At 36.3% G+C, this 26,824-nt stretch overlaps 2 protein-coding genes across 6 annotated transcripts; both read right to left on the bottom strand.

Moving 5' to 3' along the window:
• Positions 1-8,512: 8,512 nt before the first annotated feature.
• Positions 8,513-10,154, bottom strand: LOC120775371. 2 transcript variants are annotated; one of them, XR_005705325.1, is made up of 3 exons: positions 9,407-10,154; positions 9,252-9,295; positions 8,513-9,194 (listed from the first exon to the last, which is right to left on the bottom strand). XR_005705325.1 is itself a non-coding variant. In XM_040105533.1 (2 exons), exon 2 carries the CDS (start codon positions 9,112-9,114, stop codon positions 8,797-8,799), a length of 318 nt encoding a protein of 105 aa, XP_039961467.1. In that variant the 5' UTR covers positions 9,115-9,194; positions 9,252-9,338; the 3' UTR covers positions 8,513-8,796. The 2 variants fall into 2 exon arrangements, 1 of the variants encoding a protein (XP_039961467.1); XM_040105533.1 differs by lacking the exon at positions 9,407-10,154 and having other exon boundaries at positions 9,252-9,338.
• An 836-nt stretch (positions 10,155-10,990) lies between these two features.
• LOC120773559 lies at positions 10,991-26,238 on the bottom strand. Of its 4 annotated transcripts, none has more exons than XM_040102524.1 (8): positions 26,034-26,238; positions 19,454-22,610; positions 18,739-19,392; positions 18,543-18,669; positions 17,864-18,103; positions 17,367-17,776; positions 16,397-16,563; positions 10,991-16,283 (listed from the first exon to the last, which is right to left on the bottom strand). In XM_040102524.1, exons 2-8 carry the CDS (start codon positions 22,430-22,432, stop codon positions 13,484-13,486), a joined length of 7,377 nt encoding a protein of 2,458 aa, XP_039958458.1. In that variant the 5' UTR covers positions 22,433-22,610; positions 26,034-26,238; the 3' UTR covers positions 10,991-13,483. The 4 variants fall into 4 exon arrangements, with proteins under 4 accessions (XP_039958458.1, XP_039958461.1, XP_039958459.1 ...); XM_040102527.1 differs by having other exon boundaries at positions 18,663-18,669; XM_040102525.1 differs by lacking the exon at positions 26,034-26,238 and adding an exon at positions 25,227-25,601.
• Between the last annotated feature and the right edge of the window lie 586 nt (positions 26,239-26,824).

The raw sequence follows: 26,824 nt of genomic DNA, 5'->3' as shown, positions 1-26,824 counted from the left end.
AATGCTCGTCCTCCAAGTCACCGGTGATGCGGCTAATTTAATGGTGCGTCTTTGTTATACGCATCCAAATGATCCAAATTATTTCTGTAATATTAAAAATTTTAATTACACACACGACATTAAATTCATAATGCTTTCCCTTCTCTCCTTGTTAAGTTTTTTCGTTTACTCTATATAAAAGAAATTAATAACATATACATATATGTATATGTATAAGAAATTAATTATAAAATATCAAATTATGAAATAACGAACTTACCTCTTTAAAATCCAAAATAAACTGCGCTTTGCGTTTTCTTCCTCTTGTAAAATTGGGCATTCGTCTCACCTATTCCAGCAAGTTAATAATACAATATGTTTAGAATGTCGATAATTTTTCTCTATCTTACTTACGTATTCTCCCATTAAATTGAAAATTCCAGAAAATGTAACAGTGTTATTGAACAGCTGAAAATGTTTCAATGTGTTTGTGCAATCTGTTACCTCCGTCTTGCAGGGTAGGTAGAGCAACAGAGGTTAAAGGAAAGCTCTCATTTATACGCACGCTGTTAAGAATTCAGTGGTGACGTACATACATACATATGTTGTTTAGCAGGAAATTCTTTATCAATGACTTTAATTTTATCAATGGTTTATGTGTGCTAATCTTAACATAAACTTAGTTTTCGACTTTTTTGTAAATTAACTGATAACACCTGATCTACAAGAACAAAAAACTCATCTAGGATATGTTTCACATCATTTCACCCATAAATATAGATATTTTTGTATATTTAAAAGAATTTAAAATAGTATTTATGGATTGAATCTTTCATGAAAAAGAATATACATATACGTATGTGGAGGAAAAGTTCACAACATTGACTCTAAAATTATTACATGGAATTGAATCTGCCTGGAAAGAATGCACACACAAAGAAAGCAATATAGCATACCTAGATACACATGCATATGTATGTGAAAGCGAAGTAGCTACAATGATGTAAAACGGATACAACACTAGTAAGAGTAAACAGGTAGCTAACGATAAAAAATCCAAAAATTAAAATTTATCTTTTTAAAAGGACACATAACACGTTAGTGAAGAAAAGAGGTATAAATATAGCTGCCGACAGAAACTAAGATCAGTACATTACTAGTGCTCAAAGAGCTGAATTCATTTCTCTCTAGTTTTCGTAATAACGGCATAACGGACAAAACAAAAGGTTCAATCACAATAAATAGACCAAGAGATCTGTAGAGGACATTGTGTAGCACACATTTAGAAGGGAAATTCTACAGTCAAATTCTAAGCAACTGCAAAGTGCAAAATTAACTGACTATAAAGAGTTGAGGCTGCTGTACTAAAGAGTTTCAGTTGAAGGAACAAATTCATTTAATATTTGTTGGCTGAAGTAAGCACCAAAATGCTATCCTTAGTGAATTTCTATTATAAATATTTAACTTTAAGAAACATACGTAGATATTTAAGGAGGATTTTGAATTTTCTTTTCAGATTATAAAACATTTACATGTACATACATATTTATGAAATCAATACAAATAAAGCTAAAATTATGAACAAATGTATGGTGATCATGATTATATATTTTATATAAGGGGTTACCTGGGTTTCCTCGGGCATAACATGGCCTTTTTCAATAATTTGTTTTACATATACAAAATGAAATATTTTAATGAACTTTTTTTTTTATTTAAAAGACACATATTTAATAAACATTTTGTAAAATTTTCAAAAAAATATCAAAATGGCAGTCATTATGACGCCATTTCCGGCAGCCCGGCAGGATCATCTGAAATAAAAATAAAAAATACGTGTTTTAGTAAAGACAATAAACTAGGTATTGGACGAAGGAAAAAAATCAAAATTGGATTTTTGGCAGACATTTTTATAAAAAAATGCAAATTTCGATGAAAATTTCTCGACATTTTTTTTTAACTAGTTGTAACTAAAAAAAATCCTTCGTTCAAGACCTTGTAAATGATATCTCGAAGACCTGTGTAAAATTTCATCAAGATCGGTTGAGTAGTGCGCGAGAAATCTTGACAACCGACTTTGAAAACATAGTTTTGAGAAAAACGCGTTTAAAGACGGCGCACTTAGCCTATCTAACCACGAACGCACAAGTTCTCAAGGCTGTATCTCCGAAACTATTAGTCGGATCAACTTGAAAATTTAGGACAATATTCTAGAGATGTTATTGAATTTAATAAGGCAAAACCCATGTAACCCCATAAGAGCGGGTATACCTTATACAATGGGTATTAACATATATCGCAGACGGTCAGGGCTGAATTGACTCAGCTCGTCACTCTTTAATTTATATATATGTATATTAGGGTGTGTCATTCTGAGGCAACCTTTTTTTCAACTGAAAAACAGGCTAAAAACTTTCGAAAATGTGAAAAAGAAAGTCACTCAAAAGATGAGCCCTGAATATTAATATTAAGAGGTGCCTATTTTAAATTTTCTGTTTTCCATATAAATTACATGGAAAAAAAATCATTTTTTTTGTAGAGGTTATTTGTAGTGGTATATGTGCACGCGATGGCTGCCAGTAGGGATCGTAAACTCGATTCCGATTCTACTCGAAAATCGAGTTTTCTCGTAAAATAATAGATTTTTCGGAATCGATCTTCAGTAGTCGAAGTCGATTAAGAATCGATTCTTGACATTCGACTTGACATTATACATTATATATATAAAGACCGACTAATATTTTTCTTTTTGAAAGCAGATGCTAAATATGGCATATTCATAATTATATATAAGATATACTTTAAACATTAATTTAAACATTATATCTGCGGCTATTAGCTTTTTTCCAAAAAAGCAAATTTTCGGCAATAGAGAGTACAATCGTGTTTTTAGTCAGTTGACTCAGAAATAAGTAGGTAATTAATTCGAACCCAGTTGTATAAAGCTGGCGTTTAAAAAGCAGCACACAAACACATTTGAAGCGGATATTGTATTTCCATAGAACATCTGGAAAATCATCTTTAAAATCTTTGCTTCGAACGAATCCTTCTCAGTCACACTGGCTGGTAATAAAATAAAATTTGAAATATTCTAGTTAGTCTGGTTGATATGAGGAAATGGTATTCAATTCAATCTATTCGCAGAAACGTTGATACAATTAACATTACAAAAAGCTGCAAATATGTACCTACTTATAAATATATATACTACTGTGATCAAATTGAAAAGTGAATTTCGTCCATTTCATCACCTTCAAAGCAATCCCCTCCCGCTGTAATGCACTTATGCCAACGAATTTTCCCGCCAACATAGCAGTTTGAAAAATCCTCCGTCGTGATGGCCATCAGAGACTTCTTCGGTTCAACTTTTATATTCTCAATTGAGTCAAAACGGTGTACTCGGAGTGGTCATGTGAAGTTGCTAGCCAGAAGTTGCTTGAAGGTAAATCAGGCGAATGCGGTGGTTGCGGCGCGATTTTAATTAAAAATGTGGCGAACTGAGCACAAATAATCAATGCAGTATGAGATGGTGCATTTTCGCAATTTTTTTCAGACATAGTAAAAATCTAAGAATTCACTTTTAGAACCTCACAAAGCGACGCGTATCTCAAATACTAATGAATATTTTGACGTGAAATTTAGCATAGCTGTCACTAACAGTACTACCAAATTGCAGGAAAAAAAATTTACCGATTCGAAAAGCACGCGAAGTATAAATTAAAAATTCACCTTTCATATTGATCACAACAGTATATATATGTACATATATAGAGTTATAGAAGGTCTGTCGCAAAAGAAATAGAACTTTTTAAATATAACTGTTTCTGGTGGCGCCACCTATAGGTTGGTATATGAAATAAAAAGTTTGATCTCTTGTTGACATTTTGTAAAAATTGTAAGACAATTGTATAACTACAATCGATGTTATAGATCAAAAAGTGACAGCAGATTTTGGTCATCGGTCGTAAAATGCAAAGAGCAAATATTAAATTTTGTTTTAAACTTGGGAAAACGTTTACTGAAACATTTCAAATGATGAAAAAAGTTTATGGTGATCAGTGCCTATTCCGTAGTAATGTGCATGAGTGGTTTAAGCGATTCCAAGAAGGTCGTGAGGACCTCTGTGACGATCAGAAGTCGGCTGTCTTCAGAAGTCAAAAATAACGACAAACCTGATTTGTTTTTACGATTCCGAGGGTATTGTACACCGAGAGTTCGTCCAACCTGGCTAAACGAATAATGCTGTGTTTTACCTTGGTGTTATGAAGCGTCTTTTGTTACGCATTCGTCGTGCTCGACCCCAATACCCTGAGGCAGGGTCCTGGCGCCTGTTGCACGATAATGCGCCGTGTCAACGGTCGACGCTTGTCACTGATTTTTTGACAAAAAACTCCATATTAACCATTAATCACTCACACTACTCACCTGATCTTGCACCCTGTGATTTTTACCTATTTGGAAAACTTCATTTGCTCATGAAAGCACACTGGTTTCAGGACATTTCAGCTATACAAAAGGCGATGACCGATATTCTCAAGAGCATTCCGAAAAATTACCTCAAACACTCATTTAAAATGCTAATTGACCGGGCTAAACGCTGAATCGAAGCACAAGGAAACTACTTTGAATAAAAAAATATAACTTTTGAAAAATATTAATTTTTTGTTGTTTTTTTAACAGTCCTGTTTCTATTGCGACAGACCTTGAACAGTGTGGTCTTCTGACACTTTTCAAAAATTAGTTCCATGCTACGCTACCTTATTGTGTTATCAGACTCAATCAGTCTGAGAGAACGTAGAAAACTACCTATTTCAAATTGAGTTTCAGAATGAACCTAGGTCACCCCTTTATGAGGACTGTTGATTTTTATAGACCCAAAAGCTTGCAATTACTCTTATTAATGTACGAATTTGAGCTTCACATTATCCACCACGTCATAATATGTGACATGGTCTACGAAAAGGGAGCTTAGGTGTCAAAAAAAAGGAGAACAATTAATGAGATAACGAGAAACTGACGATTATTTTTAACAGCTTTTCCCAGAAAACTAGTTTTCGCACGTTAGCCCCCTTTTCGTAGACCAGGTCACATATATATAAACACATATATAAGCATATAGATATACATATATATGTAAGCAATGAAATACTTGCAACACAGCAAGGTTTTTTACGGTAAACTTGCTTACTGAGAGAATCTCTTCTCTTAATTATCTGAAGTTTTTTCGTATTATTACCGTATTGTAACATGTTGATACTGAGTATAATAATAGTCTTTGTTCACATAAAAATTGTTTGTATCATCCAAAACTATTCGACATAAATATAGGGTTATATATGTACTACTGTGCCCAAAAAATAAATAAAACATTTGAATATAAAGTGCGCGGCGAAGGATTTGGAGAATTATTATTTTTTTTTTTAGGTTGGTAGTACTGTTAGTCACATTTATGTAAAATTTCATGTTAAAATATTCATTAGTGTTTGAGATACGTGTCGTTTTGTGAGCTGCTAAAAGTGAGTTTTTCGTTTTTTGCGATGTCGAAATTTGTTGAGCAAAGAATTTGCATTAAATTTTGTTTACGGCATCAATTTTCTGCTGCGGATACGTTGAGGATGGTGCAGAAAGCCTTTGGTGATGAGGCTATGTCTAAAAAAATGTTTACAAATGGTATAGTGAGTTCCAAGCCGGCCGTGAACGTGTCAAAGACGAAGAGCGTCTAGGGCAACCATCAACCTCAACCGACGAAGCTCACGTTCAACAAATCAAAGATTTGGTGTTGAAAAACCGTCGATTAACAATTAGAGACCTTGCTGATGAAGTTGGCATATCGAAAGGCTTAGCCATTTTGAAGGATGTTTTGGGCCTCAAGCGCGTCAAATCTCGACTGGTACCGAAAACATTGAATTTTTTTGGAAAAAAGGCGTCGCGTTGAAGTGTGTGAAACGATGCTTTCCGACTACCAGGATGTCACGAAACGCATTATAACTGGCGATGAGACTTGGATCTATGCTTACGACCCCGAAACAACCGATCAATAGAGCGACTATCGTGCCAAAAGAGAGCCGAGATCAAAAAATTCGCGCCAAAGTCGCTCAAAAATCAAAGTCATGTTGACTGTTTTCTTCGATTATCGTGGTGTTGTGCATTATGAATTCCTTCCAACCGGTCAAACAGTCAACAAGGAATATTATTTGACCGTTATGCGTCGTTTGCGTAACGCTATCCGCCTAAAAAGGCCGGAATTGTGGAAAGACAATTCTTGGTTTTTACACCACGATAATGCACCATCCCATACTGCCCTCGTAATTCGTGATCATTTCGCCAAAAACTCAACCCATATCGTTCCGCAACCACCGTATTCACCTGATCTGGCGCCGTGCGACTTCTTGACTTGAGTAAAAATTGGGGTGTGCCACCTTATGACCAAAATTTGTCCAAATCCGACCAAAACTATTCAAGCCTCCATATACCGAGTATGGAGACCACAGTTCCTAATGTGAACTTTATATCGAAAATATCGGGCATTATGTGAGATATATAGTATTATTGATATTTAAAGAGAATCCTTTTTTGATAATAGCAGTAGGTCAGTTGAAAAGTACTCGGTCAAGCCAATAGATGGAGCTACTAATATTAAATTCAGCTATTAGTTTATGAGATATAGTGTTTTGTTTTGTGTTAGTTTACAAGAAATGGATCAAAAGGAATTTTATGTGTTAATAAAGCATTGCATTTTTGAGGGAAAAATACTGTTGAAGCCAGACTTTAAAGATATCAAATGAATTCAATATATCGTAAATTAATTTTTGGGTATGACAAAACTCTGTATGTCAAAAACGAATCTTTTCACACCGGAGTTAAATCGACTATCAGCCGAGTGGACTGCCCATGACGAACAGACCCCAAAAGCGTGGAAAGACGCAAAAAACGGCAAAAAACGGCTGACAAGGAATAATTTTTATTATATACCTTGAAAAAGGGAGGAGGACCCTTAATAGCGACTATTATATAGCGTTATTGGATAATTTGAAGTACGAATTTGTCGAAAAACAGTGGTACTTGAAAATAAGCAAGTGCTGCTTCATCAAAACAATGCACCGTGCAACAAGTCAGTGAAATCCGTGAGTTTCCTCCGCCTACCCATATTCTCCAGATCTGACCCCTAGGCTCACATCTCAAAACAATGCTCGCTGGGATTTCGTCGAATGAAAAGATGATCGACGAAACTTAAAAGAATTATGTTGAATAAAATAAATGAATTTTGCCAAAAAAAATTGCTTGACTACGTGTTATGCTCGCATGTCGAAAATGGATTGAACCGGATCTATACTTCTCTTAGCGCCCATATACCTAATATAGAGATTTTCGAACTTCCAGTTGACTTCACACCACATATACCGGGCAAAAAATTGGGAGAGCATGGTTTTCTAATAACGGTACATTTTTGTACCTAAATTGTATCAAATCGGGTGAAAACTCCCATATGACTAATATCATGTTTTTCATACCTTTCATATCTAGTGGACTTTATTTCTTATATATAGGTTATGGTCGGTTAGGTACCTTATAGATACACCAAGATCAGATGCGATTAATAACATGTAGTAATGCCAAAATTATATAAAATCGTGTCAATACTACCGTTTTTTCCCATATTAACAATATAAGAAACTTCTCCTGTTACGATAGTAGTTAATGCATCTGCCAACGCATAGGCGGTTCTACTGAAATGTAGTAATAATATTATATAATCTCTGGAGAATTTTGTGGAATCAGTTTCAGAAGTTTTTTATTTTCATTTTCATTTTATATTTATATTTTTTTTTTTCTAAAATATTTGAATGAATATAAATAAATAATAAATAACAGTAAAAAACATTTATCTGAACTGTCTATACTTAAAAAACATGAACACTTGTATACATACGTACATATACGACATTATTTCACAGCTCCACAGAGCGTATGAGTAACATTTATTATTGCGTACTTCTTTGCACCTATTGCTCATTTAATAAAACGCCGTAATGAATAAATGTCAAACATAACGTTAATATAAGTTATTTATGTTTTCACTTCTAGTTTAAATATATGCTTATAGTTAAGTGGTGACTTAAATATTATACAAGCACACTATGTAGAAGTACAAAAAGAACATATGGTACAGAAACTCTTTCTTTACACGGTAGATACGTTCCTCAGAAATAAAAATAATTGGAGATGGGGGCTAAAATGGGGGGTAAAATGGGAGATACATTCCATGTCATCTGAAAACCGTGTAAAATGAAATAAAGAATTAAATTTACTTCCAAAAACCGTGTAAAAAATGTTGAAAACTATAAAACACAAATTGTATGTTCATATGGCATTTTATTGAGCATTAAAACTTAAAATACATAATTCATACAGGTGAAAAATTGGTAGAGCAAGCAAACAGCAAAAGAAATCTGTTAATCCAAAATTAAGAACAGAAAAATTAGAATAGAAATAAAGAAAACATATTTACATAGATACATAATTATTTGTCGCTACTTGATAACAAGCGTAATTGTTTGCGACGAACTAGACTAAAGTCGGTATCATCACTCACTGGAGATATCCATCAAATTATCCAATGGTCACTTTCGCCCGGTAATAGAGTTTTGAGTTTTGAACTGACGGACTACTTTCCGAAAGGTCTTGCGTAGTCGATTTTTTTATCAAAAATTAAAATTAAATTAATAGGTAGTTGAACTTTTGGTTTTTTAAGTTTCAGTTTCAGCGCACGTTTTTTTAAGAAATGATTCACCATACTTTTACCAAATGTTAGACGGTCTAATCAATTAAACTAGCAGTTAGTTGACATATTTCGGTCACCGCGCTGATATCGCTATTATGGTTCTCAGTTTTGCCGTCATCTGTTTTTAACTCAATCAGATAATCATCTTCTAGCGGTTTATCTATCATTAATTCGTCGACATCTTCCATTTGTAGGTCCTCAAACCCTTCTCCTTCGATTTCATGTGCCAAGGCTATAATTTCAGAAGTCTCCATCGGTGGTTGGGGCACTGAGGTACCACTCTTGACGCATTCTGGCCAAAGTGCTTTCCAGCAGGAATTTAATGATGATACCCTTAACTTTTCCTTGGCCATTGAAGCTTATGTAATGCAATGCAAAACAGAATATTTTTTCCATGCATCAACGATCGTAAGTTTGTCCTTCTCTACTGCATCTAAAATATGTTGGGATGTTCATTGAATATAATAAAGCTTAAACGTGCCAATTATACCCTGGTCTAATTGTTGAATCAAGAAAGATGACTTGGTGCATTATCTATGAGCAAAAACACTTTAAAATCAAGACATCGCTGTACCATATACATATATGTATTATTTATATATATACATATATATACTTGTATATATTTTAATTTCAGTAACAAACCATTCCGCAAATAGACCTGCTGTCATCGAGGCCTTTTTATTCGCCCTCCAATGAACCGGCAACTCTTCAATGTTTTTTCCTCTCGAAGCACGCGGCCTTAATGTTTGGTTAATTAAAATGGGCTTTAAAATTTTGTCACCAGAAACGTTGCTTTACCACTTTAAAACCACTAGCATTTTTGTCGGGTTTTGGTACAAAAGTTCTGGAAGGCATTTTTTTTCAGAACAAACCCGTTTCATCGGCATTGAATATTTGAGCGGGGACATGGCCCCATCTTCAATTATTTTGGCTAGTTCTGCTGTAAAGGTTTTCGCTGCCTTCTCATCTGTTGATGCGATTTCTTCTTTAATTTTTAAATTATGAAATGCGTTCCTTTTAAGAAATACTGTTAGCCATCCATCACTGGCAGAAAATTTCTTTCTCTTATCTTGACGACTTCTTGAGGGCTCCGATATTTGCAGTTGCTTATAGATTCGTAGTGACTTCTGCTTTAAGCATCGTAGGTATTATCGTTTGCAATAAATCCTCAATCCAAAACACTACATATTTTTCCATTTTTACTAACACTTCATCTCTAATGTATGACGATGTTTTGGAACTATGTTTTGATGAACTGATGACAGATTTCCGTATTTCATTCTCATTCAATGTGAGTGTATTAAATTGATATATGAGTTTCTGGATTTTTTGCTATATTCATGTTAAACCTATGTCGACACAAGTTCCCGGACTTTTTCAATGTCATTGTGGTTAACAGAGAGGGGATGTTCGAGTCTCAATCACTGCGGCAATATTGCAAAGCATCATATTCGACGCAAAAATGTAGCAACTTTTGCAAATGTCAAACGTTCGAGCAACTCAAATTTTGACATTTCTTGCGCGCAAGTGACAAAATCGGCATCAACAAAATTTATGATGGAAAAATGAGGCAAGCGAAATCGCTCCTTATTTTTGTTTATAACTAATTATTATCATTAATTGTGTTTCACGAGACAACCGATAATGAGATAAAAATATATCTGGAGGATAAAAGCGAATTGTTTTAAAGAAGTTTTACGATTTTACTATTGCCCTCTTCTTTAAAATTTCAGTCATAAGCCACTTTTTTACGCAAAAAATTTGTTTCCTTGCTTTTTTGTATTTAAGAAGCAAACTACACTCACTATCCACCAAGTTATCCACTGTTAAATTGATTAAAAATTCATTTTTAAGACTTCTTAAACTTCACTTCTTCAATGCACCTGCACGCCGCGCAAAATATTTGTTTAAGTATCAGCTGAGTATCTGCAAAAAAACATCAGGGTTGCAATATTGCCGCAGTTATTTGCTTGCTCGAACATCCCCAGATTGTCTCGGTTGAAATCAGGCTTCTACGATTTTTGTTGTTTTTGTAACGCCAGCAAACACTTCTTAAATAATTTTGAGGAATGCTGTCGTGTCCACTCAGTGAGAATTAGTGAGTTCTCCGATCGCACGATCAGTGAATACATTTTGAAACATAAATACTTACGCTATGAAAATGAGATTTCATGGCCAAAATAATAAAACATATTGCATTTTGGAGAAATAAGGAGTTCATATATGTATGTATATTAGATATTATTTTATTACATTTCCAGGATATATGTATGTATGTGATTGCCTTTCAAACTTAAGTAAAAGCATGGAAACGATATTTCTTTAAAAATTATAACTATACTACGGGCATAAAGAAATTGCATAATAGACTGTGACATACGTAAAATCTTGAGTGCCTACATTTCGCACCACGTATACACGGTAACATAAATGTATTTATGCCTGCAATGTTAAATAGTACATGTATGCAGCAGAAAAACCAATTCTATAGGAAACTTATACAATATTTTACATTCCAGTACCAAATAATGCTTTTCAGACGTGGTTAGCGTTACTTGTAGTATACGTAAATAGTTTCTGCTGTTGTTAAAATATTTTATAATATTTGAAATATGAGTAACTATATGAAAATTACATGATTAAACTAAACAAATCAAATTAAATAATTTATAATGGAACTTATGACTAAGATGCGCACAAACATATACATACATATAAATATGTACGCATTTATATCTATATGTGTAAATGTGTATTGTAAATAGGTATGTGGTAGTCTAGCTTAAAGTAATTAACAAATAAACAGAGTATACAACTAAAGTATAATATTTGCAAGAGCGTATGTAATTCGCATCTCATTTTCAGTAAAACTCATTGCATTTCACTCCGTAACAGTAAATTTTTTTATGTAAATATATTCATGAGTTTTTCTTATTTTTTTTCAGAATGGTTACGAATATATGTATGTATGTATATAATATAATATTTATATTTGTATGTATATAATAAACAACAATCTTTTTTATCTTTTAATATAATCAAATTTCATAAATGAATGTATTGAAACAACTCGTAGTTACGTTTCACATTGGCATTACTTTATTCAACGATTACCACTCCCACAACTTAAGCGATTTTCCTTCTATCGTTTTGAATGTTTATAAACATAAATACAAAGTATTTTGTATCATACAATAAATTTAAACATTAATTCCTGCAGAATTTTGCAAACTTCTTTTCTTCTTGTTGTTGTTGTTGTTTCGGTTGCATTTTTGTCTGTATTTTAGGCACTGTTTTCCTTAACATTTTCATAAAAGTTTTGTGGTTTTTTTTTTATTTTTTATTAACTAGTCTAAAGTTTTTTTTCTGTAAGGGCAATTTTGAGGTTAGATTTCATTACATGCGTTATGTACGCTTTGCTTTTACATACTACTACGTTAATGATTTGTTGTAATTATTGCCTAAAAGGGATGATTTCGCTTGCCGCTAATAAAATATATATGTATGTAGGTATATATATTGTGTATGTACTTAACTGCATTATTATATAAATATAGGTCTATCACTATCGTAATTTTACGTTTTAATTGTTTTATACATGTGTAGTTTTATGATTTAGGCGTGTAAATAATTTTGTTTCGCATTGGCGATAAGATTACAGTTAGTTGGATAATGAAGTATGTATGTATGTAATATTTGTAATGCATTAAAATCTCCCTGATAAATAACCGCAAACATATGCATATGCACGTGTTGTGGTAAAATATCGTCTAATGTGCACAGTGTGTATGATTTAACACAACGCAACATGTTGCGTTAGCTTGCAAACAAGCGCAAGTTTAGTGACTGTGAACAACTTTACTTAAAAACGGGTGCAATTGTTTGAGCTCTACATATTCAACAATTGTTTATCAGTTTTAAATACAGTTAATTATATATGTAGTATGTTTTAACAATAATATTCATATTTATTTACACACTAAGAAAAAACATTACTACCGGCGCGTGGCCATATCAGACATATAATTGATGAAAATGTGGAGCCAAGCTAAGGTGAATAGTACACATGCTTGTATGTATGGAGTGAACGTGGGCAGCTCTACGGCAACTTCATAATTGATGATTGTCAATTTTGCATGTTAATTTCATATTAGAGAAGTCAATTACTAATAACAAAGCGCTGTTAATGACGACAATAAATCAGAAACCGTTAATATGAGAAATATTTTATGTAGTAGTTGTTGGTGTTTTAGCGGTAATCATAATATTGCTGGTTCGACTAAGTTTTTAAGGCAATTTTTTGTTAAATTTTTTGTTAAATTTCAAACGTTCTCAGATTCCCAAATTTTTTTTTTGTAGTTATGATTTAAATTTTTCGAGTTTTTACTGGTAACTCTTTGATATAGCCTCAGCTACTTAACTCAACTAAATTTTGATAAAAATATGCCAGTCATCTAACAATGCATATAGCCGCTTCATATAATGCGCGGAGTTCTGTGTTTAACTAGCAAAAATTTGGTAGTTTTGCATGTTTTATTGTTCGCTTTCCCTGTATGACCGTAAGCTACAGTCAGCATTCAGCTGAAATTTTAACTGCTTTTGCTAACTTACGCGATTGTCGTCTCACTGCAATGTTCAACTACTCAACCAAGCTCCGAATAGTCGACGCTGCCGACGTTCTCTTCTGCCCTTCACACTCGCGTAACAATTAAGTTGTCATCACTCCTTGTGGTTAATATTAGCCGTCGGATTGCCGCTGTTGCCCATTAGTTTGTGTTGTGGTATAACAGTGAGAGTTTTGGGTATTTTCGACATCAGTGTATTGTCAATCAGCATTTGTTGTTGTTGCTGCTGTTGTTTCGACGTCATTGTTGCCGGGATGCCGCCACCACCGCCAATTTGTGGGCCCTTGTGCAGCAATTGCGGCAATTTGGGTGCACTTTGTGCGCCCACCATGTTGCCGTTCAGCATATGCGTTGATTCGGGAAAATTCCAAATCCAGGCATTGCTATTGAGCTTGGCTGTGGCGGCTGCGGCGGCAGCAGCGACTGCTAGTGGATTGGAATTCGGATTTGAGAAGGCATTGGTCAGTAGGGGCATCATGGGCGAGGAGAAGACACTAGCGTTTGAATTGGGTACGCTAACGTTGGTGACTGCCGCGTGCGAAGTGGGTGTGCCGTTGCCGCCATTGTGTGTGGCAGTGGCGGTGGGTTTGGGAGCGATTGTTGGATAGCGGCCGGGCGCTTTTAGCGCATGTTGTTTCTGCAATTGCATCATTTGTAATTGTATCAATTGTTGTTGTGCTGCTTGCTGCTGTTGTTGCTGTTGCTGCTGATGTTGTTGTTGTTGGAGGTGATGTTGCTGTTGTTTGACGGCATGTTTGTTAAAGCTTGCCACTGGCACATTCGGCGCCGTTGTTACTTTCGTTGATTGCTGCTGCTGCTGTTGTTGCTGCTGTGCTTGCTGTTGCTTAACATCATGTGGATTCTTGCCAGTCTTTAACATCTGATCACGTAACAATTTCTCACGCCTCAAAATGCACATACGGTTGTAGTCGAATATGGAGATGAGGAACGGTTTGCCACCGGAAAGTACCTGTACCAGCGCTGGCAGGCGTCGACCGTCTGCGGTCTGATATAAAGGTCCACCTTTGTCGATTAAATGCAAATTTTCCTCAACAGGCATGAGAGTGGGGCGCCAACTGCGCTGTTGACGCTCACGTACAGTCAAGGTATCGGGCAGTATAACTACGTTGGGCGGTGGTGGGCGATGCGACGTAGCGCTACCTTCAGCTGCAGCGCCGGTGCTACCCTTTGCAGTAGCCGGCGTGCGCTTGTTGTTTATAAGACTGGCTGTGAGTGAAGACACGGATGCAATGCTCGTTGGGGGCGCTGCTGCGGTGCTAGTAGCGTTAGTGGAGGTAGTGGTGCCAGTTACAGCACCGACTGAACGCCGTTGTAAACTTACTAGTTCGGGCGGTGATGTTAATAAAGATGCTCCCGTGCTATTTTTCGTTTTCTCTGCCTCGTTACGATTGTCCAATAGCTTATTTGCTAAATCGAGTATCTTTTGCTGCTTAGTTTCAGTGCTGCCATGAGCTTTTCCAGACGTACTTGCCATATTGCTGCTGGGAGCGCTACTTGAAGCTGATATTGGCAAAATTTCAACAGCTTTGTTGATGCCAAGCAGATTGGTTTTCAGTATACTGCGACTATTGCTCGATGTACTGCTGGCACTGCTATTGCTACCGCTACTTACTGCACCACTGGTGCTACTGCCACTCACGACAGTTAGCGTAGTCGAAGGCATTGCATTGGTGTCGTTTGATTTCTCCTTCAAAAGCGACTTCTGTGGCGAAGGATCACCAGACGATTGGGATTGAGGTTTTGGACGCGCTATTATTGTCACTGCATTGGAGCTTAGCTGTTTAGTTAGCTTGTCCACCGAATCACTGCGTGCGCGTTTAGAACGCATTGCATTTGGAATGTCCCGTGACACACTATCCACATCCAATTGTTGGCCTTTACTTTCGCTCGAACCACCGCGCTTCGGTTCATCATCATCTTCATTGATTTCTACTGTGGGAATGTCAGTGCTGCTACGTTTACTAGTGGGCGGGCTAGATTTAACGCTTAATAAACCACCACAGTGCCCTTGATCATAAGAGGTAAGACGCTGCCGTACCGTCTGCGTATAAACACTAGCATTGGAAGAAGCATTTGGCGAAAGCACCAAATCGCCATTGCGGTAGTACTTTTCCAAAAGTATGAGATGTCGTAAGAACGAACTTTGATTGCCGTAAGGCTTTTGTAGCTCCTCCCACAAACGTCTCGTTGCCTCGTCGTATTGCAAAAACGTTTGTACACGAGTCCAACCTTCTGGCGTACGCTGACTTGCGCTGCTGCCAAAGGGCACCTTGAAATGCAGACCGAGATCCTCTTCTCCGGGAAAGAGTTCACGCATGGAAATGTTGGGATTGGCACGCAATACATTTGAAATATCACTCGCAGCGCCTGGGTTTGCCGCTGTCGACGACGATTTTGCTGCATTTGAGCTGCCACTACTGCTCTGCAAGATTGCCTTGAGCTTAGACATTTGCTGTTTCCCGGAAGCGGCGCTGTTTATTGGTGACATTGGAGCGCTAGAAGAATTCGAATCGGTCGATAATGTGGTTGGTGGATCATAGTCGGTCAGCATGTCATTCGAATGTAGTATATGTTTTTGCTGTGTCTGTTTTACAGTAGCGTTGTTTTCACCGGCACTGATATCCATAGGCATTGCCTCGCCCAAGCATTCAATTGAAGATCCATTCGAATCAGCTGGCGAGGGTAAATCTTTTACGGGGGACTCTTCAATTGCTATGGACGTATCGGTCTTATCCGCTTTCTGAGGAGTTTTGCTGTTACTCCATGTTGATTTATCTGCTTCACTCATAGTTATATTGGTAATATTGCCGTCTTCATCATCAGCTTCTGAGGCATCATTGCTGCCATCATGAATATTGTGAAATTGAAGAAGTCTGCAACGAGGAAATATAAAATATTTGTTTGATTTTACGAATAATTACGAACATTTTTGAGGTTAAATGCACGAATAAGTTTTGGGCTAAATTTTAATAAACTTGTTATTTACCGTTTGCGATAATTTTTAACAAATTCCGCCTTTTGTGATTTGGTGCTATCTGGTGGTTTCATTAACAAATTTGCAAAATAACGGCATAATTTGCAGACAGCCGTACCAATGCCCAATTGTACTGGAATACCCATCTCGGAAAGAGCTTTTTCTAGACGATCTGTGTCCTGTAAAAAAATTTATATAAAAATAAATAGTTTAGTAATGAAATCGCTAGAAAATATGTCGAAATTATTATGAATATGAATTTTGCTGTCTCTACACAACGAAGTGGTCTTTTCTATTACACTTACTTACTAGTCCAATGATATTTTTTTAAATTGTTGTTTTAATTAATTCTTCATCCTAACCTTTGTAATCCTATTTAATGAAATCTTATTATAGTTGTATAATGCTGATTGACGTCAGTATATTTAAATAAATAAATAAATTATAAGCCTGTAACTAAATCTTTAAGTTTTCTTTAGCCAATCGATCGCTCGGTGGATTTCAATGCAACTTATACAGTGAAAAAAAAAAATGCTTTAATGAATGAAATGTTGAATTAGAAATTTAGAGTAGTTTGACAGACCTACATATATACTAACGTTGAAACGTACCTACAAAATTCGGGTATATCTAAATTGAATGTTTCGGATTTAATATGTATATCTTACAAATTGTCAACTCGGTAGCATTCCTTAAAGATGTGATTTTAGGGTTCTTGCCGCAGAAGTCATTACGCAAGTAATTGTGTAGAATAATGTCAAATTGACAGTCCTTGGACGGATACAAGTCCAGTTTCACTCTGGGTTTAAACTCTCAATTATGGTAGGAATAGCATAGGATATTCTCTTGCGCGTATTTCAAATTAAACAAAGAAATTATTGGGAAAAGAGGGTGTGATATCTTTAAAATATGTTTCCCTATTATCCACATTGAAAAATCCCTTTGATATATAATAATTGTTTCTAATAGAAGTATAGCTTACCGACGTTATGTGATACATATGATTTTTGCCCAATCGACGTTTACACAATACACATCCCGAACATTGAATGACGGTATCATAGTGGGCCTGACATAGCCATACACAAGTTGAACCGGTCGGCATATCAAAGTTTAGTAAGAATTTTTTCACACTTTTCCGTATACATTTGCGACGCAATGAATGTGCAGCTGGGTTGGCGCAATCTGGCACTAAACATTTATGAGATCTGGGATCATCTTCGGCATCAATTGCAATATTGTCGATTCCTTCCGTGCCTGTTGAGGAGCCAGCATTATCAGCATGCCCCGTTACAGACATACGTTTTTTATAGGATGGAACATTGGCACGTCTGTCTACATGACGAAAGCAAGCGTCACACAAGCAACTGTCAACTGTTAATTTCTCTTCATCTATAAAAAATGATATAATAAAGATTTAATAGTGAAATATATAATATTTTTTTTAGAATGTTAAATATTGTTTTTTGTGAAACTTACTTGCAAGTATTTTCTGCTGACGCTCAGCTGATTTGATTTGGCCTACATGACAGGGTGTATCATACAGTCCAAATTTACCGCTACAGTAGAAACATTGATCATCACAAAGTCGACCTGGATGAAATTTAAATGACGATGCTTTTTCAGGTATGAGTATTTCTTCTTTTTCATCCTTTTTGTGTGGAACACTTGCAATGGTGTGGTGATGCGCATTGTCATAACCTTCCGAATGCGAGGAATCTATTTAATTACAATTTTGAATTATGTTAATATGGAAATGTTTGCCCTTTAGTAGAGTTAGTCTAATAAATATAACAAGCATTTGCAAACCAAGCTCAAGTTAAATTGAAAAATTTGTGCGTGCAACAAAATATATAAAAGTTATTTATGTATGTACTTATTGATATGTAATAAACGTAAGTGAATTATCATGTATAGGAAATTAACTAAACATAAAAGAGATGTAGTGCACCAATTTCAAAATATTATAATAAAATTTCTCGTATATACACATAATATATACATAATTTTAAAAGAAAAAAGGATGTTACTACTTCAACATTATCATAAAGGTTGGTTAATATTTGTATAAATAGGAACAAAATGGAAAAGAGTAGGTTTAATTCATTTGAGCTAAGGCAAAAGTCTTTTGCATTAGGGTTAATCTATAAACACACACCAATAGTAGCGGTATTTGTAGAATGACTAGTAGTGTTAGATCGATTGTATGATTTTCTACCATGCGTTTGAACATTTGAATGGTCTGCCGTTGGACCGGCGTTGCCAGCTTTTAGCCCACCTTCGTTCTGGAAATGGAAAGAGAAATGTTTAGTTTAAAAGTGTTCAATTTCACACTATTTGCTTTCAATTATTACCTCATTTTGTATAGTATAGTAGGCGTCCTCCCCATTGCTGTGCTGATCGGTGGCGCGATCAGCATTTCCTTGGCCACGTCCTCGTCCTTTTTGGAATGTAATTTTAAGTGATTGTCGGCGCACTGTGCTGCCATTCGATACATCCTTTGATGTAGAACTGCTAGCCGATGCCGAGGCATGTTGACCGCCATTACCATTGCTTTTGCGTCCGTTATTGCCGCCTGAGGTCGAAGTGTGGCTTCCACTACTGGTATTGCGATTTATTTTAATAACGGTCTTTAGCGTGCCAGTGTATTCATGTGTCAACGCCGTATTCGCAGATTTTCCATTGCGTTTACCACCATTGCCGATGGAGTTTTGATGTTGTGCACGCGTAGCTTCAGCAGCGGCAGAACTTTGTATAAATTCTTGACGACGCTTTTCCGCGGCTTCGTGTGTTAACAGCCCTAAATTCTGCAAATGCTGTTCTTTTTGGCGTAAAGTTTCTTCGTCGGGCTCCAATTCAAGTGTAACCCAGGAGCTGCCATCAGTGGACTGACCTGATTTCACGGATGTAGAATCGTCCTCCTTAAGAGCAGTTGTTGGTTTAGTAGGTGAATTGGTTGTGGAAGAAGCTGGAGTGTCTTGAGCTGCAGTATTTGCGCATATAGAATCCTAAGAATTAAAAAAAAGAAAGATGTCAAATAAGATAATGAAAATAATAATAATTACCCACCTTCTTTTCGAAATTGTCTGCAGAATCTATTTCTGTCGCCTCAGAAATCGGTATAATGTTAATATCTTCGTGAAGTTCAGTTATTTTAGCAATTTCCTTTTCGTCTTTAAGTGTCCATCCTGACTTTAGGATAACTGCGGGTTCTGACAATTTAGCACATTTCAATACTTTATCTTTCTCAGAGATAAGGAAATCAACGTTTTCAACATTTTCATGACTCTTTATCTTCTCCAAGTCATCGTACTTTTTCAGTTCTGCATCAATTTTTGCAACAACCTCATCGTCCTCTATATTTTCAATAATCTCCATATCTGTAGTTGGACTTTCTTCTTCCTGCATATCAATGCATAATTTTGTTTCATCTTCTTCATCTGAATTAACTGCATCCAAAGCTTCTCCTAGATCTATACATTCAACCTCTTCGACTTCCATTTGGATTCGTTTATCTGCTGGGAGTTTTGCACCAACACTTTCATCTTCAATTAAGCATTTTAATTTGACATTCTCGATGAATTCATCCTTTTTAACGGTTTTATTTTCAATTTCAACATTAAGCTTGGCTTGTATACTATCACATTCAGTTTTAGTCTTTTCATTCACCTCTTTTACTTTGTCATCTAAGACACACAAATCGGCTTTATTCTCCAAATGTTCTGTGTCATTCTCCATATCCTCATCAACGTGCAAACCTTCCATTACATCTTCTTGCACTGACGCATTGTTATCCATCGATATGGTCTCGCTCCCTTCCATTGTTACATCATCGTCAACATCTATTTCGTTCGAGGGTTTTACGTCTGTAAGGTCTTTTTTCGCGTCTTTTTCTACGGAATTAACTGTATCTTCATTTACTTCACTGTTTACACATTCTTTTATTTCCACATCGCCGTCGACAACCACCGCCTCGCCATCCTCCTCGATTACCAAAGGCGACAAAATTTCAGTGCTCACGCTATTACCATCATCATTGAATGCATTTTTCTTATCATCGGTAATATCTTCCACACGTAGATCGCCTTCCTTCAATTCCTCACTTTCAATAGATATTGCATCGCTCTCATCAGACATGACCTTATTCTTAGATGATAGCAATGTTTCATCATTTTCCAATAAATGAATTACTTCTTCTTTGTCTTCGACAGCGGTTTGTTCTTTTTCCTTTCCTGTGCTTACCTTCTGTACAATTTCTCCCAATTTGGGATCTTCTTCAATTCCCAAATTATTTTCCAGAAATTTCGGTTTTTTGTAGAATTGCTTAACGCTAATTTCACTCACTCCTTCGCTGATCATTTCTGGACTTAAGGAGGCTGCCTTAGCATGCACCTCTTCATTTACTACTGAGGTGTTACTGTTACTGGTGGTGGCCAATGGCGTAGTTGATTTTTCAATTGTTTCTACTTTCTTTGTTTCACTATCTTTAATCGATATGTTTGCAATCTTGGATTCAATTTTTATTTCCGTATCTGTTTCAACAGTAAGTGGCAAAACAACATCCCTACTTGCATTGTCTACATGTCTTTTCTCCATCTCAATATCTAGATGAATTTCTTCAACTAAATCGGGAGTCAACTTTTCCACCTTTATATCTGTTATTGAAATATCATCTATGGACGATGAAGCCATGCTATCCTTTGAGTCTTCGTCAGGTACGTGAAGTGGTGTAGCAGATGGATTTAGGCCACCTGTTGTTGTTCCAGTTTTCAATAATGTCAAAGACGAATTACGGGTCAAAGCGTTCGTCTGAACATTGCCACGTTTACGCTTTGATTCGTTTGTCGCACTACCACTTGCGCTGGAGGTTGTTGAAGTGGTAGGTGATGGCGACGGCGAAGCGTTCTTTGAGTGTCGTGTGGCACGTGTACTCGGAGAACATTGCAGGTTACTTTGCTGGGGTTTGCGCACGCTCCATCGGCTACGACTGCGCGTCACACTGGAGCTTGAGCCAGCGATGCTCGCTTCTGTTGCGGATTCATCGCTTTCAATGGGCTCTGATTTAATTTTCACTGTGTCAACGTCGTTATTACTGTTAACCGAAATGCTCGGAGGTGGCAGCTCATCTTCGGTAACTTCGGAATCATCTTTGGGTTCGATTTTAATAGATTTTCCACCGTGTGAGTCTGTTGCTATTGTTGTTTCCTCATCGGTACGTTTACGCTTTGACACTGGCTCACTTGTTGAAAACGAATTTTTTTTGCCGGCTGTCGAACGACGGGGACGGGTCGATGCTGTGGCAACTGGAGGTGTCTCAGGACGTTGTGTGTTTGTCGGTCTATTGCGTGTTACTCTGGTATTTGCTGCCAATTCTTGTGCAAACGATTTTCTAGTCGTTCTATTTGTTGTTGTTGTAGTTGATGATGCTGCATAAACGCTTGCATTTATATTTGCGACGGAACGTTCTGCATCCCCGTCTTCTATATTTTTATCATCTGACGTTCCTTTCGTGTCTTTAGATGTGTTATCGCTTTCATTATTTTCTGTATTTCCCTCCTTCGATTTATCCTTTTCGGTACCTGACTTTGTTTCTCTGCATTCTTTCAACGATTTGCGACCTTTTATTTGATTTAAGCGCCGTACAGCACCACCATCCTCGCTCTCACTATTTGTCAATTCAGAATCACAAGCTTCGTTGTTGCGTAATTCCTTCATTGCACCTCCAGATGGTGTTGGAGATGTCAGAAAAAGTGGAGAATTTCTCGTTATACGCTTTGGTTCGCTACTTGCGCGTTTAGTGTCGGCTTTTGAACTTTCTTTGTTAGAAGATGAATCCAATGCTTCGTTCATTTCAACATCCTCACAAGCGTTAGTGGAAGCATTTGAACCCATTTCAGATTTTTGATTGGCGCTTGTGTTGGCTGTGGCTGGGGAAGTGCTTGCTGCCACTTTCGGAGTTCCATTGTCCGATTTCGCTGTTAATGATAGTGTTTGAGGCGCTGTTGCAGCCGTTGTTACTGCTAAAGGAGCCGATTTGCGTGTCGACATTTTGTTTTCCTTGAGACCAGGTCTCTTAAGGCCTAAACGATTAGCAATATAGCAACAACAGTGTTAGTTGTATGCAATTTATTTACGGTTGTATTTTTTAATGAGCGAGAAAAAGGCTCTCGTCCCAAAAATTCGCTCCTTTGATATAGGAGTACAATTTACGCATTGGGTTTTATAGCTATAATGAAATAAGAAAGTTTGTGATTTGTTATTAAAAACTACTAAATTATGAAACAAATAATTATGAGTTAAAAAGGTAGCCCAATAACCCTTTCGTTTTGTTCAATATAATCAATCACAACGCATTGAACGCTTTTTATCTTCAGCACAAACACATACATATAAGTACTTCTAAAACAAGTTGGTTAAAGTTAGTCCTGTCCATCGTTTAGTTTAGGTTTATAACCATGTACAGCTGTAAGTAAAAATACGTCAGGAGCAAAATATCATTGGCATGTGTATGTACACATGTTTGCGAGCTCCTGCAAACCGGTTACGAAAGTGCGTGTATACTCGTAAGAATCACGTACTCGTTAGGTACATTGGATTTGTTTCACAGTTGCAAGGCGAAGGTTGTAGATCAAATTGTGTATCTGTTGGCTACTAAACATATTAGTAGAAATGGCTTTGAAAATAAGTAATAATATAACAACAGATAGTTACTCATTTAAGCCGTTAGCTTGGTCAAGAATTTAAATACAAATTGGAGTGATAAAAATAATATTGACATAATCAATCTTAAAGTAATTGTGGTAAGTGGGGAAACTAAACATGAGTACTGGGTTTAACATCCCTTTTAAATGCTTCGTAAGTACTTGTTTTCTTGGCGCACATAAAGTCTAATTAGAAACATAAGTTTTCTCTTTTCTGTTCTACCTTGCGTGCAACAAAAAAAAAACTATCTCTGACAGGACCAACTAACGAATATAGGACTTTTTCGAAAGATGTACATACAGCTTGTGTGAACTTATGAATGTATTTGCATATGTAAGCTTTTTTATACTCTTGTTATTATTGACGCAATTTTTTAATCATAACACATAATGTTGCGTATACGCCGCCTATACAATTAAAAGTTGTCTCACTTTATAAATAATATCTGCCCTAAAACTTTATAATTTTATAGTCTAATAAATTATACTTGTATTTCGAGGAATGTTAACACTGACCTATGAACGTTTTTTAATAAATTATTTCTGTTTATGTGTCAAATAAGAGCAGTTAACCTCAGTAACCACGGCTTCATAAAAGACCTTATTACTTTACAAACTAGTCCAAAAAGAAAAAATGCAGATTAATTGCGCTGATATGATTTATATAACAAAAAACTAGGAATATAGAAAAGATTTTTGTTCCTAATTTATATATGTATATCAAACATTGTTCTTTTCTAGTGTCTACGTTAACACGACAATAGGTTCTACATAACCGGAAGGATGCATAAGTTTCAACCGGGCAAGGCCTATTAACTATTTGTTGTATATACAAATTCCTCAACAAATGTAAAATTTAAAAAATACACAAATCAATAAAAAGAAAAATATTAACAAGCGCGAAAGTACTACCCATATTAGCAAAAGTGCTACACCTCTATGTTTTAAAATAATGTCAGGTGTTGAAAACAACAAAATATAGAAACTATAAAGACGTTCGGACAATTTTTCTAATTTTTGTTTTTGAATAAGCTTCCTATACTAAACTTTTTTAATGGGATTATTTTACGATTGTTCATTCTACTAAAGTTTTATATATAATACTTCAGTAATAGATAACAAGCTTTAGATTTAAATGTTTAATAAAAGTGTAACTACTTTAGATGATACCTTAATTCGAATGAAACCTGAGGTGTCACTAGGTTGCAAAAAATTAAATAAAATATTGAAATTGAAAGTTTATAAAATTAAGAATTTTTATAAAAACAATTAAAAAGTTAATGTAACGATGTTTTGCACAACTTTAAACTCTATGTTTACTTATATAGCATTAACTACCTGCCTCTTAATTAATGACACAAAATTAATGCATAATTTGAATCATGTTATCGCTTTCATTTGCCGCAAACAATAAGTAACCATTTAAATATTAGGAAGCATTCATTTGTAAGTTATTATACTCATATGCAAAACACACTACTCCATACATAAGCAGATAAACAGAACAACATGAGGCAACAACGTAACAGGCGTAAACGGGTGTGAAAAGTATTAAAGGCTAGCGCGTAAGAACGCCATTTTCTTCCGATAATCGCCGGCGTAGTCGCCGTCATCACACTTTCCTCAACGCAGCAGCAGCTGTTCGCCGACGTACGTATTTTCAATCGCTGATTTTGTTTTAGCATCCGCCATTATCATGTTCGGTCAAAACATAAACTAAATAAACTGTATAATCACTCATAACCAAAGAGAAAAACAAAAAGCAAAGAGGAAATATAGCAAAAACTAAAAACGGAAATTGCCGAACGTCACTTCATACATTCTTCTCTGCTGCCACTGTCATTCGTTGGCAGCTGCGACTTTGTGTACGCCATTTTCGTACCAGTTTCGATGTACTCTTCCAACCTCTGCTCTCTTTTATTCTGAAAAAATGCATTTGATAATTTTCCTTTCCTTTTGTCCTAGTGAAATTTTGCACCACACACGCTTTTACATTAAACTTTACACTCTTCACCTACGCTTTTCAGCTTCAACACCCATTTTCTACATAGTTAAGCGCAGCTTTATTTATATTTGATGATATACATTTTGTGCAACCAACACTGCATTCAAATCAAATGACCAACCGATCTAAAACTCACTGAATAACAACGCTCAGCACAATATTCAAACGCGCACACCAATGCTTTAGCTGTTTTCTTGCAACGCTAGCTCGCGACGAGAAAGCCGAGGCCACACGAGCCGAACACTTTGGAACGCACGAATGTGGTGTGCGAATTTCTTTTGACTTTTCGCCAAATGTAATGCAATTAAATTAACTATTTTCACTCAGTTTTTCCACTTTCCAACCTATCACAATGTACATTGCAAACAACGTTTATATTTTTCTCATCAACAGATTGCGAGTATTGGAAGTTTATTTTTCTCCGCAACCTCTTTCTACACACGCACATAACACCAAATGCACACTCGTTGTACTGCCGCATATACAGATAAATTCACAAACTTGAATATAATGAGAGAACGGCAAACGGTAGACGGCGAACACGACATGGGAACTGAGCAAATAGAATGTGACAAACAAAACGAAACCATCGAACGAAGAGCGCCAGCGAAACGTAATTAAAGAAATGACAAACGTGCTGAGAGCAAGCGACCAAACCGCACGTGAGATCGTGACGTTGAAGTCGACGTCGAATCAACCAACTATTCAATACAACTCGCCATTAAAGAAATCAGCCGTAACTGTAGGCAGCGTCACCGTCACTGCTGACAGCGAGATTTTCCTGCTCACAATAGCGTCGCTGACGTCGTTCAATACGGCGTTTGGTCAAGTTAACTTCGCTATGCCTTCATGTCGTGAACGTTCGTATGTTCGCAGTTGTCGGGTTTGAATTTTCCTGTCTTTACCTAGTTAATATTTGTTTGATTTGCGATTGTTTCCTTACATTTTTTCTGATTTTTCTCAGCAACCGGTAGTTTCTTATTGTTCTTCTAAACTCTGTCAGAGTCAATGTTGTTGTTCATCTCTGTTTATTTATTTGCTGAGTAAAATGTTTTGGTTACTTCGCGCGACATAGTCAGAAGGACTACCTCGACTACATTGATATAACGACTACAACGATTGTTATGACTGTATCGTTGGGGGTAGAAAATAAAACTAAACGCTTGCTACACCGCTCACTCGCTACAAGGCAAACGTTTGGCAAAGCAATCCAAAGCAGCAACAGCCGAAATCTGCGCCAACACAATCGTTTTCGCTCTCAACGATACTCGCCAATTGCTCTTTCAGCGTATGTTTGTTGTTGTGTTCGTAAATTAATGCTCAATTTTACTCTCTCATTTCCGTCTTTCTCTCTTTCTATGCATTGAAAACACAGCCAGCTGTTCGTTCGTTACCATCGACAACGAGACTTAAACGCCAGCTCACGATGACGACGCTGGCAGCGCAGTCGACGGTGGTCGAACGAAGCAAATGCACACATGCGTATGTATGATAATATGTGCATACATATTCGAATTGCAGCAACAAGCAGCAGTGCATCACAGGAAAATGGCCGATTGGCGTTGGGTGTGAATGCAATTGCATTTCGGGTGTACTTGTGCGTAAGTATACCGAAATTTACTCCTTTAATGATGTTACCGTTGTTCACGGGTGGGTTAATGTGTGCTTTGTGGGTTTGTTCTAACATGACACATATGTATGTATATAAGGATGTGTGTATGCATAAGTATGTAT

Source organism: Bactrocera tryoni, chromosome 4 (genome assembly GCF_016617805.1).
Source record: "Bactrocera tryoni isolate S06 chromosome 4, CSIRO_BtryS06_freeze2, whole genome shotgun sequence".
Lineage (NCBI taxonomy): Eukaryota > Metazoa > Arthropoda > Insecta > Diptera > Tephritidae > Bactrocera > Bactrocera tryoni.
The sequence above is the reverse complement of the archived record's forward strand: the minus strand, read 5'-3'. Positions and strand labels throughout refer to the sequence as shown.

Bases quoted from the DNA above. Each gene is read 5' to 3' on its own strand.
- LOC120775371 (XM_040105533.1), bottom strand. From the start codon at position 9,114: ATGGCCAAGGAAAAGTTAAGGGTATCATCATTAAATTCCTGCTGGAAA.
- LOC120773559 (XM_040102524.1), bottom strand. From the start codon at position 22,432: ATGTCGACACGCAAATCGGCTCCTTTAGCAGTAACAACGGCTGCAACA. The intron at 18,670-18,738 runs GTAATAATTGAA...TTCCATTTCCAG, and splicing joins ACTATACTATACAAAATGAG to AACGAAGGTGGGCTAAAAGC. The intron at 16,284-16,396 runs GTAAATAACAAG...TCCTCGTTGCAG, and splicing joins GTTAAAAATTATCGCAAACG to ACTTCTTCAATTTCACAATA.